The 17,768-nt window shown below is 36.1% G+C and overlaps 1 protein-coding gene across 1 annotated transcript in view; it reads right to left on the reverse strand.

Moving 5' to 3' along the window:
- Positions 1 to 222: 222 nt before the first annotated feature.
- The window catches only part of EIF3E (eukaryotic translation initiation factor 3 subunit E), a 44,871-nt gene continuing 27,325 nt past the window's right edge, over positions 223 to 17,768 (reverse strand). Inside the window, exons 11-13 of the mRNA XM_002710732.5 lie at positions 2,879 to 2,981; positions 2,203 to 2,337; positions 223 to 406 (exon numbers count right to left, since the gene is read on the reverse strand). Coding sequence (XP_002710778.1) covers positions 368 to 406; positions 2,203 to 2,337; positions 2,879 to 2,981 — 277 coding nt within the window. The 3' untranslated portion in view covers positions 223 to 367. The remainder of the gene's footprint in view (positions 407 to 2,202; positions 2,338 to 2,878; positions 2,982 to 17,768) is intronic.

Consider the following 17,768-nt stretch of genomic DNA (forward strand, 5'->3'; position numbering starts at 1 on the left):
TATGTTGACTACAATGATGACTACACAAGTGTACACACTATAAAATGGCAGAGAGATTCATACACATTGAATTAATGTCAGTATCCTTATTTTTGTACTGTGCTATTGAGTAAAATGAGGTGAACAAAGGGGGACCCCTCTACTATTTTTACAACTTCCTATGAATATATTACTATTCTAAAATAAAAAAAAATTTGACACACAAGGACATTCACATCAAAATAAAATAAACCATGGCCAATTTTATTCAAATTCTCCAAAATTTATATTCAATATGTCATTTCTAAAATGTATGTCACTCTTTATACAATGGTTCCATTATTTCATCTTTATTTTGTAGTTTTTTTCATCTTTTCATTACAGTTCTTCAGTAGAAGCCAGAGTCTTGAGTTGCCCAGTTAGGAGCCTAAAATATGTAGAGAAACCGACAGGGTGAAAGAAAAATACTTTCCAAAACAGCCAATACAGAAAAAAGTGACATAACACATACTTTAGCACTACTACTGCCAAGCTGCTTTAAGGCTTTCACTTTGCAATCACTTAATATGAGTTGCCCCGTCAAAATGTCACCTGATACTGGGGCCTGTGTTGTGGCATTAGCAGGTATCCCACATGGGCACCAGTTCATGTCCTGGCTGCTCCAGTTCCCTGTCAATGGCCTGGGAAAAGCAGTAGAAGATGGCCAAGTGCTTGGACTCACTCCACCCACAGAGGAGACCACATAAAGCTCCTGGCTTCGGCCTGGCTCAACCCTGGCCACTCTTGGGAAGTGAACCAGTGAGTGAAAGACCCCACCCTGCTTCTAACCCTGACTTTTAAATAAATAGATAAATCTTAAAAAAACAACAAAAATTCAGGGTTGGTGTTTTGGCACAGTGGGTTAAGCTGCTGCCTGTAACACCATATTCCATAAGGATGCTAGTTGGAGTCCCGGTTGCCCTAATTCCAATCCAGCTCCCTGCTAATATGCCTGGGAGGGAAGTGGAGGATTGCCAGTCTTGGTTCCCTGTACCCGTGTGAAAGACCCAGATGAAGTTCTGGCCTGGTCCAGCACTGGCCGTTACAGCCATCTGAGGCGTGAACCAGCAGATGGAAGATTTCTCTCAGTCTCTCTCTCTTCCTCTCTCTAACTGCCTTTCAAATAAATAAAATAAACCTATATTAAAAAAAAGTCAACTGATACAGGTCTGCCCAATTAAAAAGAGAAACACAAACATTGGAACAATAATGGATAATGTTATATATAGAAAAATACAATATAAAAGTAATTTTCCAGGCTCAGCTATTCTTGGCCTTGGCTGGGAAATGAAATTCCTATTCTAATTCATCCTTCTCTTTTAAAGCTAAAGGACTAAGCTAAGGACAACCCAGCCCCTAAAATTTAATCTAGTAAGGCCACTGAATGTCCCATAACTGCTTCTCATGCCTTCCTATTCTCCAGTTACACATAATCATGTCTAAAGAGAATTAAAGATGGTTTTTGGACTCCAAAATTACAGGTACATTCAAGTTCCTTCAACACCTAACCGGGCTCACTACCAATACAGGGGGCTAATGGTTATTTTTGGGGTTTTTATTTTAACTTATTTGAAAGGCACGACACACAGACACAGAGAGATCTTCTATTTTCATCTGCTAGTTCACTACTGAAATGATTCCAACAGGGGCCCAAGAACTACAGCAATTAACTGCTGCCTCCCAGAGTAAACAGAAGGAAGCTGAATTGGAACCACAGGCAGGACTCAAACCCTGGCTCTCTGATATGGGAAGTGGTCTTCTGAGGCAGCAGCTTAACTTTCCGTGCCAAAATGCAGCCCCGCAGAACTATCTTTGAGATTTAAAGAGCATAACACTTATCATAGACTCAGAAGAGGACTACACATGAAAATTATCACTTGCCAATGTCAAAATTGTATGTTGAAAACCCTGGATATTAGTTAATGAAATCACACAGGAAGAGTAAAAGAAAAGAAAAATAGTTTAACTAGGAACATAATTTTTCCCCAGTTTCCTGACTAATGTATATAATAAATACAGGAAAAAATTGCATTTAGTCATTTCTTACATAAAACATTCATTCTCTTAAGTAGAAATACAAAGACAGATACAATGAATAGTAAGATGTTCTCAAATGGAGTTCAAGTAACAATTATGTTACACTATTGCTAAATTCCAGACAGAATCAAAATCTGTGATTCTTACCTCTGACCTACTATTCTGATTAAGTTTCTTCTCAATATTCATGGCCAACATCTGGCTTCTAAAAGAAAGGCTTTTGGTCTTTTCAATCACTTGCTGATAGGGTGAGACTGCATTGTTTCCCATAACCACGTGGCCCTAAAATGAAAACAGCAAAATTAGTCTTTTATTATGCTTTTTGAAGTTTTGTTGATTTATTTATTGGAAAAGCAGAGTGACATAAGAGAGGGAGAGACAGAGATCTTCCAGCCACCGGTCCACTCCACAAATGCCCATGAGTGAATTCAGGAACCAAGAACTCCATGCTGACATCCCCACATGGGTGGTAAGTCAAGTACTTGAAACATCATCTGCTGCCTCCCAGGTGCACTAGCAGAAAGCTTATTGGAATCTCAGGCATTCCAACATAGAATGCGAGTGCCCCAAGCAGAAGTTTGACGCACTGTGCCATAACACCCACCCCTGTGCCTTGTAATAGTAATAAGTCATGAGTATGACCTAACAACACTATGGCACACATTTTACCTATTTTTATAGGGATGACACCATTTATCCAGTTAAGGAAAAATGGGAGGTTATTGCTGCTGCCTAAAAATATGACATATTAAACTCTTAATTGAAGAAAATGTTCTAATTTAAAACTCCCAGAAGGATGAAACAAAATTAATATAATACTTACTAATTTGGAATCAATCTTGGCATCCAGTCTTGCATTCCTAATCAAATTCACAATCCACCTTTCAGCTTCTTCTGGAGTCATGTTCAGTTTATCTGCCAACATACTAATTAAAAAAAAAAAAAAAAAAAAAAAAAAAAGTTAAATGGGCCCTAAGAGTTACTTTTTGGTACACAGTGTTTGATCCATATTCTGCACTCAGACTTGTAGTTATTTCTAGGTCATCTTCTATTACATATCATGACTATCCGCATTGTTCATACTTATATTGTCTTGGACTGTCCATAACCTATTCTACTTCACCACATAATAAATCCCTATAGGAAAGGTATCATGTTCTGCATTTATGGAAACCCTTCCAGCTTCTAGAATAGTACCTTACACTTGGCAGGTGCTCAACAAGTAATGTAAGGAAGAAAATATTTTATGATATATAATGATTATATGACATATAATGATTATATACAAACAAAGTAAACCTTCTACAAGGAGCATCAGCATCTAGTGAAAAACCTCACTGAAACTCATGACTGCTGTGGAAGTTTCTGGGATAAATTATACTCTATAACCTATATGGCTCCTGAAACACACTCAGGAAGGGAGGATGTGGGATGAGGGAAGGGAGAGAGTGTGAGATCAGTCTCAAGACCCTGACCTAAAATAGGTATTGGAATCCATATTTTATAGTTTTCCAATTCATAATCAGATTGAAGAGGGCCACTACATTACTTAGTTTGTAAGGACCAAAGTCAGTAGGTAGCCAGTTAGTATCTAATATTTAAGGTTTTAAAGTGTAAGTGCATGCACACGTGGGTACATGAACTGTTTTTTGTCTTCACTGAAGATATTACACATGTTCAGCTTTCCAGTGTAATCACTTGGTTTGATTACAAGAATTGGAATATCATAAAAACCACTTCTTGAAATATTCTAAGCTAAAATTCCTGATCTGACAGCATTCCCATCTCTAAAATGTAAACATTCAGGCCAAGGCCAACTCCAGAGGTCTCAAAAAATTGTAACCAACCACTCCAGCTAACAAAAAATGTCTGTGGAAATAATAGAATCTTTCTGCTATCTTTATTTTATGTGTTTATTGACATGGAGCGAACAGAATTTCATTCAGAATGTGAAAATTAAGTTGGGCTATTAATAAAATATTCTAAAACTAAATATATGAAGAGATAATCATTTAAAAATTTTCCTTGACTGGCTCAGAATTAAAAATGACACCATCAGTAAGGAATATAGCCAACTAAACCACAAAGTTCCGTGGACTTATGTCAAAATTTTGTTTTTCATGTTTTCATAAATAACTGCTGTAAGCACACTTTCATAGCAAACAAACAAAAATTAATGCATTAATTCACATGGATTTTACTCTATCACCATTATTTAACTAAATCTCATTTCTTAAAAATAGACTTATTTATTTATTTAAAGGAAGAGTAACAGGGAGAGACAGAGGGAGAGAGAGATCCCCTAACTGCTGGTTCACTCCCTAAATGGCTGAGCTAGGCTGATCTGAAGCCAGGAACTAGGAGCTTATTCTGGGTCTCCCATGTGGGTACAGGGGCCCAAGAATTTGGGCCATCTTCTGCTACTTTCCCAAGCACATTAGAAGTTAGATGGAACTGAAGTGGAGCAGCTGGGACTTGAACTGGTGCCCATATGGATGTTGGCACTGCAGATGGCAAATTAATCTGCTATGCCACAGCGCCGGCTCCCTTAGTCTCATTTTTAAAAAGCCATTATAAAATTGGGAGATATGCCATTTTATAATTCAACAAAAAGGCTCTGTTTTTTATTTTAGAGACAGGCAAATTTCATTTTCTTCTGCACTAAAAAAAGGAAAACAAATTAATCTAAAGGTAAAGGACAAATTTTTCTTAATACATGGAAAAAGCTTATGGATTTCAGCAAAAGCAGTGATAAGGAAGAAGTTTACAGCAGTAAATGCCTACATTTAAAAAAAAACAGATTTCAATTAAGCAAAAGAACTTTTAACAATGCAATTCAAAGAAAGTAAGAATAAACCAAATCCAACATTAGAAGCAGAAAATAAATAATACAGATCAGACAGGGGCTGCTGCTGTGGCGTAGCAGGGTAAAGCCGCTGTCTGCAGTGCTAGCATCCCATATGGGTGCCGGTTCAAGTCCTGGCTGCTCTACTTCCAATCCAGCTCTCTGCTATGGCCTGGGAAAGCAGTATAAGATGGCCTAAGTCCTTGGGCCCTTGTACCCACGTGGAAAGACCCAGAGGAAGCTCCTGGCTTCAGATTGGTGCAGCTCCGGCCATTAGCGGCCCATTGGGGAGTGAACCAGCGGATGGAAGACCTCTCTCTCTCTCTGCCTCTCCTCTCTGTAAGTCTGACTTTCAAGTAAATAAGTAAATCTGTTAATAAAAAAAAATCAGACAGAAATAAAGGCAATAAGAATTTTTTAAAAATCTACAAAAGAAACAAAACAAAATTTGTTTTTCTGAGAAGATAAAAATTGATATATTTGGTTAAATTAAGAAAAAAAATCATACCAAAATCAGAGATTAAAAAGGGAGACATTACAACCGATACCACAAGAAATATAAAGGACCTTTAGGGACTATAAAGACAACTATAACCAAACTGTAAAACCTAGAAGAACTGAAAAAAATCTGGACACGAAGGAATTAAATTATAAACAGACAGAAAACCTAAACAGACCAATAATGAGCAATGAAATCAAATCAGTCACAGAAAGTCTTCCAACAAAGAAAAGCCCAGCACCAGATAGTTTCGTTGTTGAATTTTACCTAACTATTCTTTTCAAACTTTTTGAAAAATTAAAGGCAGAGAATTTTTGCAAATTCATTCTATGAGCCCACCATTACCCTATCAAAGCCAGACTAGGGTACAACCAAATAAAAAACTGATGAATCAGTCTCTGATGAACATAGATGAAAATTTTCAACAAAATATTAACAAACTGAATCTAATAGTACATCCAAGAGGTACAGCATGATCAAGTGGAATTTACCAAGGATGCAAACATGGTTCAACATATGCAAATCAATGAACAGGTATATCACACCAACATAATGAAGGACAAAAACTAAATGAACATCTCAACAAATACAGAATAGACTTTCACAATTATCCCTTCATGATAAAAACTGAACAAATTAAGCATACAACACATCTGAATCAGTACCATCTATGACAAACTCATAGCTAACATACTGAACTGCAAATAGTCTAAAGTGTTTCCTCTAAGAAAAAACAAGACAAAGATGCCCATTTTCACCAGTCTTAGTCATCAGGATACTGGAAGTCCTAGCCAGAGCCACTGGGCAAGGGAAAGAAAGAAAGTGCATCCAAATTGAAAAGAGGAAGTCAGTATGTTTGTACACAACATGAACTTACATTTGAACTGATAAATTAATTCACTAAAGTTATGATATACAAGATCAATATATAAAAAATCAGTAGCATTTCCATACATCTATAATGAACTAGCTGAAAATGAAATCAAGAAAGCAATCCATTTACAATAACTACAAAAAAATCCAAGAATAAATTCAACCAAAGAGTAAAAGAATTCTACAGTGAAAACCATAAAACACTGGTGAAGGAAAACTGAAAATGACATAATGAAATAGTAAGACATCCAGTGTTCATGGATTATAAGAATTAATATTGCTAAAATGCCTACACTACCCAAAATGATCTCTACACATTCAATGCAATCCCAACCAAAATACGAATATTCTTCACAGAAAAACACCTCCCAAATTCATAGTGAATTACAGAAGACCCTGAATAGCCAAAGCAATGCTGAACAAAAATGAACGCTGGAAACAAGAGAATACCTGACTTTAAAACATTACAAAGCTATACTTATCAAATCAGCATGGTACTGGCATTAATACCAGATACACAGACCAATGAAACTGCTTCAAAAACCACAAATAAATCCATATATTGACAGACAACTGATTTTTGACAAAGGCACCAAGAGTGACATTGGAGAAGGAACAACTTCTCAATAAATAGTGCTGGACATTCATAAGCAATTGCTTCTTAGCCTTTGGCTAAGATCAAGTGTATTCATAAGCAGAAATGACAAACACCCCCCACCCCCATTTCTCACTATATGTATTAAAAAAAACCCACTCAAAATGGATCAAAGACTTAAATGTCAAGATCCTAAAGTATGGAGTACTAGAAGAAAATATAAGAGGAATTAATTCAGGATACCGGTCTGGGCAGAGATCTTTCGGCTATGACCTCACAAGCTCAAGCAACAAAAGGAAAAATTGACTAACAGGATTAAATCAAACTAAAAAGTCTCTGAGTACAGCAGAGGAAAAAATTCAGATGATGAAAGAAATTATTTGTAAAGTATGCCTCCAACAAAGGATTAATTTCCAGAATATTTAAGAAACTGTCAAACTCCATGACAAAACAACAACAACAAAAAACCAAAATGACTTGAAACCACAACTAGATACCACATCTTCCTGGTCAGAATGGCTATTATCTAAAAAAATGGCTATTAACTAAAAAGAAAACAGGGGCTGATGCTGTGGGATAGTGGGTAAAGCCACTACCTATGATGTTGGCATCCCCAGTGGGTGATGGTTTGAGACCCAGATATTCCAATTCTGATCCAGCTCCCTGCTATTGTGCCTGGAAAAGCAGCGCAAGATGGCCCACGTACTCTAGCGAGACCCAGAAGAAACTCCTGGGTTGTGGCCATGTGGGAAGTGAAGCAGCAGACAGATCTTTCTCTGTAACTCTGCCTTTCAAATAAATAAATAAATCAGAGAGAGAGAGAGAGAGAGAGAGAGAGAGAAAAGAAAACAAACAAAAGACAAATGCTAATGCTAGCAATGGTGCAGAGAAAGGAAAGCTCTTAAACACCACTGGTGGGAATGTAAATTATAACAGTTTTATGTAAAACAATATAGAAGCTCCTCAAAAAACAAAACAGAACCATCATATAATCCAGCAATTCCACTAATGGGCATATAATCAAAGGAAAAGAAATCAGTATGCTGAAGAGGTACAAACTTCTGTGTTTATTCAGAACTGTTCACAACAGCAATATAAGGAATCAACATAAACACCCATTGATTGATGAGTGGAATGTTAGTCAGCCATAAAAAAGAATTAAATCCTAGCATTTGTGACAACACAACAAGCTAGAGGACATTCTGTTAAGTTAACATTCTGTTAAGTGAATTAAGTCAGGCATAGTAAAACAAGTATTGAGTGTTCCCACAGATGAAACTAAAATAGTTGATCTCACAGAAATAGGGAGTAAAATAGTGGTTAACAGAGTATGGTATGGGTGGGACGAGCAGACAGAGAATAGCTAAAGGGTACAAGGTGCAGTTGAGGAGAAGGAATAATTTCTAATGTTCTGCAGCAGAGTAACTAAGGTTGACAACAATTAACCGTGTATCTCAAAATAGCTAACAGAAAGGATTTTAGATGTCCCCAACAAAATTATCAATACATGAGGTGATCAATATACCTACAAATTATGTCAATTAAAAACAAATATATAAAAAAATAAAAAACCTAAAAGCATTTTCAAAAAAGATTTTCCTATAACATACTAATCATTTTACTCCAATTAGCACAAACTAAACAAATTGTATTCTCAGGACCTGTATATTCTGCTTTTAAAAAGTAGAAACATAACTTTCAGATACCAATTAATTATCTGTAGTGGGTAAAAATTTAAAATTATTATATAAATCCTATTCAAAGACTAATAACTAAAGTGATAATGAAACATTTAGTGTTGAAACCTGGATTCTGATGATCTGATTCTCCTTGCTGCCTACATCCAATGAGATGTCTTATCAATTATTTTTTCTTACTGCTTCTCATCTAAAGTGACTTATTCTCGTCTCGATACCAATACTTTGTGTACACCAAATATGCCAATGTTCTAAACCACTTCAAGATCTTTGCACAATGCTGTGTTGTTTGCTTAGATGGACCATTCACACTTTTCTTCTCGTGGCTGTTACATGGGTGACAGCTAACATAGCACCCTCATAAGCCAACCAAAGACACCACTCCCAACTATGATTTATTTATCTGTTTGACACTTTCATAGCCCAATTATTTTTCCCATAGTATTCAAAACACTGTAGTTGTTTTAAAAATAACTTCTACAAATACTATAAATCCATCTTCCTTGTTCACTGCTAATATAATCAGTAATTTGCATATTGACCATCACTCAGGAATCAATTAATAATATTCTTCGTTTGACTGCTGTTCTATACACTATACTAGTTTGGGTTCTATTACTATTTCCTAGTTTTTTAACTAAACTACCTCTTGAGTCTCTCCTCAATATATTTTATCTGGCTTAGCCTTAAAACTCAACTGATCAGTTTACTCCCAAATTCCTTTGAAAACTTTTAACAGAACCTTTATACCAAACAAAGAGAATTCAAACTTCTAAGTTGCTCATTCATGGCTCTATATAATTTAACTTTCCAGCCTCCCATTATTGTCCTTTATGAATTCCATATGCTAGCCAAACCAAACTAATTCTCTTCCTTCCTGTCATTCATTCAACAAAATATGAACCTTATTACTTGCTAGTGACAAAAATACCATCTTTTCCTCAAGCCTCCAGAATTAAGCTGGCAGGCTGGGAGACAATCATCTAATTCCCCAAATATATAAACAACACTCAATATAGTGAGGAAAAACTGGAAGATTTAAAACGCAGTTCTAGTCTGGGGGTTTAGGAATATGATAGGAAATAATAATAGGAAATGATAATCTCAGATTTTAAAACAAAACTCCACTCTATGCAGCAACTCTGGAATTCTCTTCCCTACCTCTTTCTTTATATCCATATTCTTATATCTCTTATCTGACAACTGCTAGGGCAACTTGGCAACATGAATCAAGACCCATAAATGTCTGCACGCTCTGAGCTATAATCCCAGTTTAGAGATTTATTGTTTGTTCTACACTTGTTGATCCTTTACTTAGTAAATCAAGTCACAGAAAAACTTGAAATAAGGTCCAAGAAGTATTGGTAAATAATTGATGGCGTTTCAGGTTATCTAACCTACCAATCACTGTGAGAGAGAATTAAAGAATGTGGCCAAGAGTACAGTTTAAGGAACATGAAAATATTCAGTAAAAAAATTAAATGATTAATCAAAATTCCCAAATATACAAATCCATCCTTCTAATTTTCGTGCAAAATGAAGAATTTCTTAGAAAAATAATTCAACCCAGATTTTTGACACAAAAATGTCTTGTTATTTAAATTACACCAAAAAATGTCAACCTTGTATACAGGTAGCTTTATTTTCTGTAAGTTCCTACATACATCTTTAAATTGACTAGTTTTCCTGTTCAGCTGACAGAAAAACATAATATTGAAAATGTTAAAGAAGATGTGCACAGAATCATTAAGTACTACTTTAAAAGACATAACAAAGTTAAGTATTTCATCCGTAGTTTAATTTAGTTAAGCACGTACATGCTTTTAGCACAAAATCAGATACTTGTTTTTGTTTCTGGGCAAATTAATATTAGGTGTCTCACTTAAGAACACAAGATACATATATCTAAATTTAGGGATTCGATGAAGACTTCAACTCTAGACTGATTTTCTATCAAGTATTTAATGCCTGATCTTTTAGAGGACTCCAATGTCTGAACCTTCCCCACAGCCCCCATCTATCTACTCTGTATTCCCCATACTAAAAACTAAAGATCTGCAAAAATAAGGACTTGGGGACAGTTTCGTATGTCTTACTAATAACCTCTTTAAATAATCTGGCTTTCCAAATTTTATCTGATAAGCACAATTTATTACAAATACTGCTGATTTAAGCATTAGGATCTGGAAACCTCTGGCCAGATTTTTACTTAACACTGTGGCCAAATACTTAGCATTTCCAAAGAAAATCACTCCAAGCCTTTCCTAATAGTATGCTATGACAACTAATTAAATAATAAATGTTTAAGTGCTGACTGGGTTTCACTGTAATATTGAGAGGAAATGGAAAAAAGAAAACAGGAGAAAACTGAGAAACTAAATGCTTCACGTGACAACTGAAAACTCTCAATAATTTTCCAATATCTTCAGTAATCAGAAATAAGTTAACTCAGAAATAACTTGTATAAATACAAGTATAATGGCCTTTGAAACCATTTATTGAAAACAATTTATCTCCATGAGGAAATGAAGCTACTTCTCCTATCAGTGAGTGTAATTCTAAATATTGATTGTGCAGTAACAAGAACTTCAAGAAAAATACTCAGACGTAAAATACTACTTAATAGAATAAGCAAGTAGAATGATTTCGTAAGTTAAAGAAATACAAGAGTAGTTGGAAAATACCATCTTTTATAAAAAGCCAAAACTTATCCTGGTATAGGGAAATTATATTAATGAATGCTTCAACATATTTGTCATACACATTCAAAATATTATTTCCATACTTTGTTTTTATCTATAATTGAAAACTGGTCCACGGATTATTTAAAACAGCTTTTAAACTTCAAAAACACACTGTGTCTGATAAGCTATTCAGCTATAAATTCAACTATATTAAACTCCACTATGATAATCTTTTTTGACAGATGTTACATACTTTATGATAAACAGATTTGTATCCTTATCCTACAAATCTATAGGGTTGTATATAAACTTATAAAAACCATTCTTAATATGCATTTTTATAAAAATGTGACTATCATATGTGTTTATAGGCATTTAATCAAAAAATCTCTTTACAGAGAATGTTCCAAATCACAAATACAAAGAGTTGTTTAATAAACCATGGGCTGAAAATTGAGCTATTCAAGATTTGAAACACATCCCTTGGGGAAAGGAAAAAGGGCAAGAGATACATCTTTTCACTTCCCCCAGAAGACAGAATATCAAATAACTTTAGTTAATTACAGGCAGACACAGATCAGCATAAACTTACAAGTGGAATAATTTGTCATAACGAGTACTCAGTGGGAAAAACTGTAATTTGGGGCCCAAAGATACTCCATTTAGAGTTATGAGGGGTCATAGAATCTTCTCCCCAACTTCTCTGATTTTCCAATGTACAAAATATACTCATGTTATTCTAGTTCTTCCATTTTTTTCGAAACACCTATTATAATTTGTGATTTCATGTATTTGTATACTTATTTCATATTTATATCTTCCTCTGAATTTTAAAGTCTTAAAGGGTGAGCTCCCTATTTTCTGCTCAGAAGAAGTATTCATTAATATTTGTAATATCTTCTTTAAACAACTATACTATTAGATATATTGCTATTAATTAATATCAGCATGATGATACATAGTGTATTTGTCTTCTTTAGAAAGCTGGACACATCTTTTAGAAAAAGTTTTGTAAATTCATAAACAATAAAATTATAGAAACAGAGAACAGAGGAGTGGTTGCCAGGAATTAAAGAGGATAGGAAGGAAATATGGCCATAAGAGAGCAACTTGAGAAATTGTGTGGTGACAGAAATGTGCTTTATCTTGACTGTCAATATCCTGGTGGCCAATATTTTATTGTGGTTTTTGCAAGAGATTACCATAAGGGAAAACTGAGTAAAGGATGTAGGGTATCATCTTTATTTCTTAATGCTGACTTATGAGACTATAAAAAAAATTTACTTAAAAAAAAACAAACACAACATTTTACATCAAAATTACTTAGAAGACCTTTTAAGAACTACAGGGTAGATACTGGAGTTTATCCCCAGAACATACTTTTGGCTTTTAGGAGGCAGGCTCAGTCAACAATTATTGCTTTGCCATCCTTTGTTGCTTTCCCAGGTGTTAGCAGAGCTGGATCAGAAGTGAAGCAGCTGGGACTTGAACCAGTGCCCACATGGGATGCTGGCATTGCAGGCCATGGCTTTACTTTTACTGCCACAACACTGGCCCTGAGAACAACTACTTTTTACTCTACATATTGCTTAAATATAAATGTTAGCTCTGTTGGTTGTTATGAATTCCAACTCTGTGGAGTCTGTTAGAGATTTTTGCTGTATTTATAAATGTACAATATTATATATATTATTTTCAACTGCAGTATTTCTAACCCTTTAAAGCAGCCTTAAAATATGAAGACTAAGGACATAAGGCATTATACTAAACATATTAAGTTGCTCATTCATTTTTCACTCAATTACTCCAGCAGGCTGTATTTTCATGCCTAAGATGCGGGAGACCAAATGCTGTGGTTCTGATTCTGGCTTTATGTTGGATAGCCGCCCCAGAGACAGGGCACAGCAGCACCATTATTCATCACAGCATAGCAGACTCAATAATTCTCAGTCTAGGATGGACAGCTCCCAGGCCCCAGGCAAAGGGAAAACAAATGGAGCTGAGGATTCACGAGAAAATGGGAACTCCGGAATTCCAGGATTACACTGTACTCTTCAGGTCCTGGTGACTCCTCTACTTTACATCAGAGGCCATTCTGGAACTCTAGGGTTGCAGATGTTCACTAAGACTGCTGGAGTTCCAGTGGGAGTCAGTTTTTAGTGTATTCATTTGTGGGCAACATGTAGACTTCATTTCTACACTGGAGCAACAACTTCAGTCTTTGGATCTCGTGCTATTTATATAGCCCCACAGAAAAGGCAAGTGGGATGACAGGATAAGAGAAAACTAGGGAGAACTAGTTGGTAAACCTATCTGCTTATCATGCTGGGAGGTAGCATCCCCAGCACGTTGGAGAACTGCAGAAGAAAAAAGGCACAAAAAAGCACCAAAGAAAAATATAAATTACATCTCTGAGAACAGAATGAAATTTTAAAGTTTAAAACAAGGTAAAATAAAGCCTGTTAATGACTATGAGCTATATAAATAGTTTTAGAGCTTTGTTAGTAAAGTGTTTCTTCATTCAGGACGCAGTGCGGGTCAAAGTATTTTTTGATACAGTCAACCAATACTTACAAAAATAAATTTAGGAAAATTTGATTATTAACTAAAGACTAAAAATGATACCATCATTAAAACCCAAAGAAAGGCCAGCGCCGCGGCTCACTAGGCTAATCCTCTGCCTAGCGGTGCTGGCACACCGGGTTCTAGTCCCGGTCAGGGCGCCGGATTCTTTCCTGGTTGCCCCTCTTCCAGGCCAGCTCTCTGCTGTGGCCCGGGAGTGCAGTGGAGGATGGCCCAAGTGCTTGGGCCCTGCACCCCATGGGAGACCAGGAGAAGCACCCGGCTCCTGCCTTTGGATTAGCGTGGTGCGCCGGCCGCAGCGTGCCAGCCGTGGCGGCCATTGGAGGGTGAACCAATGGCAAAGGGAAGACCTTTCTCTCTGTCTCTCTCTCTCACTGTCCACTCTGCCTGTCAAAAAACAAAAACAAAAACAAACAAAAACAAACAAACAAACAAACAAACAAAACACAACTATTGCCTGAATGCAATACTTTTTGTTCAATTCCATTTAAACTTCTATGCAAGGAAAGCGATTTCTCAAATAAGTAATGACAAAGTACTAAAGGCTAAAATGCCTACAGTGCTGTCTGTAGCACTCAAATTTGCCAAAAACAAGATCATATTTCTTTTCCAATTATATATTGATGAATCTTGGAATTATTTACTCCAGTTAAGCCTAAATCATATTTTAGTCAAGTTACGTTCTATTCATACCTACCATTCTGAGATGTAAATGAAATGAATAGAAATGTTTAAATTAATTAGAAAGGCTGGCACTGTGGTATAGCAGGTAAAGCTGCTGCCTGCAGTGCCAGCATCCCATTTGGGTGCCAGTTTGAGTCTTGGCTGCTCTACTTCTGATCCAGCTCTCTGCTATGGCCTAGGAAAACAGACAATGCCCCAAGTCCTTGAGCCCCTGCACCCGCCTTGGAGACCTGGAAGAAGTTTCTGGTTCCTGGCTTCAGATCAGCCCAGTTCTGGCCGTTGCAGCCATTTGGGGAGTGAACCAGTGGATGAAGACCTCTCTGTAACTCTGCCTTTCAAATAAATAAATAAATTTTAAGAACAAAACAAAACTAAATTAGGACTAAATTTACAGGATTTACAACATGTATACCCCCCCAAATCAGTAAAAAATCAGATACTTGGACATGAAATATCAGGAATGTTTCCTTTATGGTTATGTAGACATTATAAAATGCTATAAATTCTGGCCACGTGAGGACCGAGGCATTTCTAAAACAAACTAAAGACTAGCACAAAGTCTGAGAAAAAAAAATGCAGGAGTACTTACAGATAATCCGTATAAAATAAAACTCTACACATACTGAGACAGACTCAAAAACTGACTTAATGGTATTCCTACTGGCTCAATGGATGCATTAAAAAGTAAATTATACTAAATCTTCATTTAAAAAATATAAATTGCTCACAATGAATAAAAATTAACAATGAGATACAGTACAATGAATATCAGAGACTTAGTAACCTAGGCTCTAATATTAAATAAAATCTATACAGCTTAATGTCCCTAAGCCTAAAGTTCCTCAGCTAAAATAGTCAGTGGTCAGGAGAATTAGTAACAAGCAGCGTGAAGGGGCTCTGCTTTGATCTGCTTATACCCACATATAAATGCATAATACATTCATATATCACACACATGAGTTGAAAGCCATTGTTCTTCAACTTGAAATGTGAAGGACCTTTCAAGTGCAGATAAAACATTTCCATTACTGCAGAGAATTCTATGGGAAGTCCTACTCCAGATGATTTAACAGTTCTATGTTGCTAGATTAGAAACTTTCTAATTTCTTCTAGCTCAAAAAATTCTGGCCTAATTTTAAAAGAACAGAAATGAATTTATGTATTCTCAATTACCTAAGTCAGTAAAATATCCCAAAACTACCCTTCCCAAAGTATAAAAAACCTAAGAGAAAAGAATTCTATCATTTTTTTTTTTTTTTTGGGACAGGCAGAGTGGACAGTGAGAGAGAGAGGGACAGAGAGAAAGGTCTTCCTTTGCTGTTGTTCACCCTCCAATGGCCGCCACAGCTGGCGCACCGCACTGATCTGATGGCAGGAGCCAGGTACCTATCCTGGTCTCCCATGGGGTGCAGGGCCCAAGCACTTGGGCCATCCTCCACTGCACTCCCTGGCCACAGCAGAGAGCTGGCCTGGAAGAGGGGCAACCGGGACAGAATCCGGCGCCCTGACCGGGACTAGAACTCGGTGTGCTGGCGCTGCAAGGCGGAGGATTAGCCTAGTGAGCCGCGGCGCCGGCTAGAATTCTATCATTTGAATAAAAAGATTTCTGGACTTTGCAAAGGCACTAGAAATTTAATCTTAAAGTAGTTTAGTGAATTCTCTGTGGTCCAATCAAAGAAAAAACAAAACCCTACATCAAGATAAATTTGAAAATTTCTTATCTAATGATAATGTCATATGAAAGGTTACATAAACATTCCCAGTCCATTTATTACCTTCTAGAACTGTATATATCATGTGAGTATGCAGAACAAGTAATTTTACAGTTAAACATTATAAAAAGAGTGAGCATTTATTTGATGTAGTTAAGTGGTTAAAAAGCTGCTTGGGATGCCCAGATCCCAAAATGGAATGTTTGGGGTCAAATCTCAGCTCTGCTTCTGATTCCAGCTTCCTGCTAATGTGCATGCTGGCAGGGAGCAGGGGATGGCTCAAGTACTTGGGTCCTTGCCACCCATACTGGAGACTGGCATCGAGTTCTGGGCTCCTGGCATCAGCCTGGACCACTACTGGCTGCTGTAGGCGTTTGGGGAGTGAAACAGAGACAGGAGCTCTCTATCTGCTTTTCCAATAAATAAAATTTAAAAATTAACAAATATCATAAACTGAGTCCCAAGGAAAAAAGTAAGATTCAATAAAGAGAAAAAGCCAGTATTAGAACAAATCTTATTTGTGGTACTACAGAAGTGAAAACTAAAGAAAGCGATACCAAGGACAAATATGCATGTTTACTAATACAAAGGACAGGAGAAATTGACTCATTTTACAAATATTTATACTATATCTGTACTACACTATACAAAGCATGCTATATGCTAGAAAGCTAGTATGCTAGGTATTAAAATTACAAAAACAAGAGTCAGTTTTCAAAAGGCTCACTATAGAGGTAAAGTTCTGGACAAAAAAAAACCAAAATAAAACAAAACAAAAACACCACCCAAGTGACCACAGTCTAACCAGAAATGGGGAAATCAAAACACTAACAGCCCTATTTCACAACCCTAGTCATAAATTTCAGAAACAAAGAACAATGCAAGAATTCAGTTATCAACTGTCCACTAGCACCCCACATATGATGCACCTATTAGTAGTCTGAATGTATTCTTTAAGAAAGTAAGATTTTTAAGTTGTCTCCAAACTAGAGAAAAGTACCAATAAAACTAAATCAGCGCCCCACATATGATGCACCTACCTCTATTTCACAAAAAACTACATACTAAGAATTTGAATGTATTCTTTAAAAGAGTAAGATTTAAAAATTGTCTGCAAGTTAGAGAAAAGTAGTAATAAAACTGATGTTAAGGATTCAGTTACCACAGAAAAAAACCCACAATCATCCTATACTTCTAACCCTGGATAACCACTTCAGTGACAATCCAATAAAATTAGCAAAGTATGGATCCTTCAAGCAAAAAACAAATGGCATTAAAGAAAAAGAATCTGGTCTACACAATTCCTTAGAGGCAAACATTAAAGTAGCTAAGTTTAAAAAAAAATTATGTTTGGCTTCATCTGTGGCCAAAGGGCACTGGCTATTTTTCAAATTCTAATACGTAAAATTACTTTCTAATAGGTTATGTACATTTCACAACTTTCCCCAATAACTTTTTACACAATAGAGAGAATTTCAACTAAAATTCACCATAATTTTTCTGTGTTTCAACATTTTAGCGCATGTTACAGCAGTTTACTA

This window comes from Oryctolagus cuniculus, chromosome 6, assembly GCF_964237555.1.
Source record: "Oryctolagus cuniculus chromosome 6, mOryCun1.1, whole genome shotgun sequence".
In the NCBI taxonomy this organism is placed as follows: Eukaryota; Metazoa; Chordata; class Mammalia; order Lagomorpha; family Leporidae; genus Oryctolagus; species Oryctolagus cuniculus.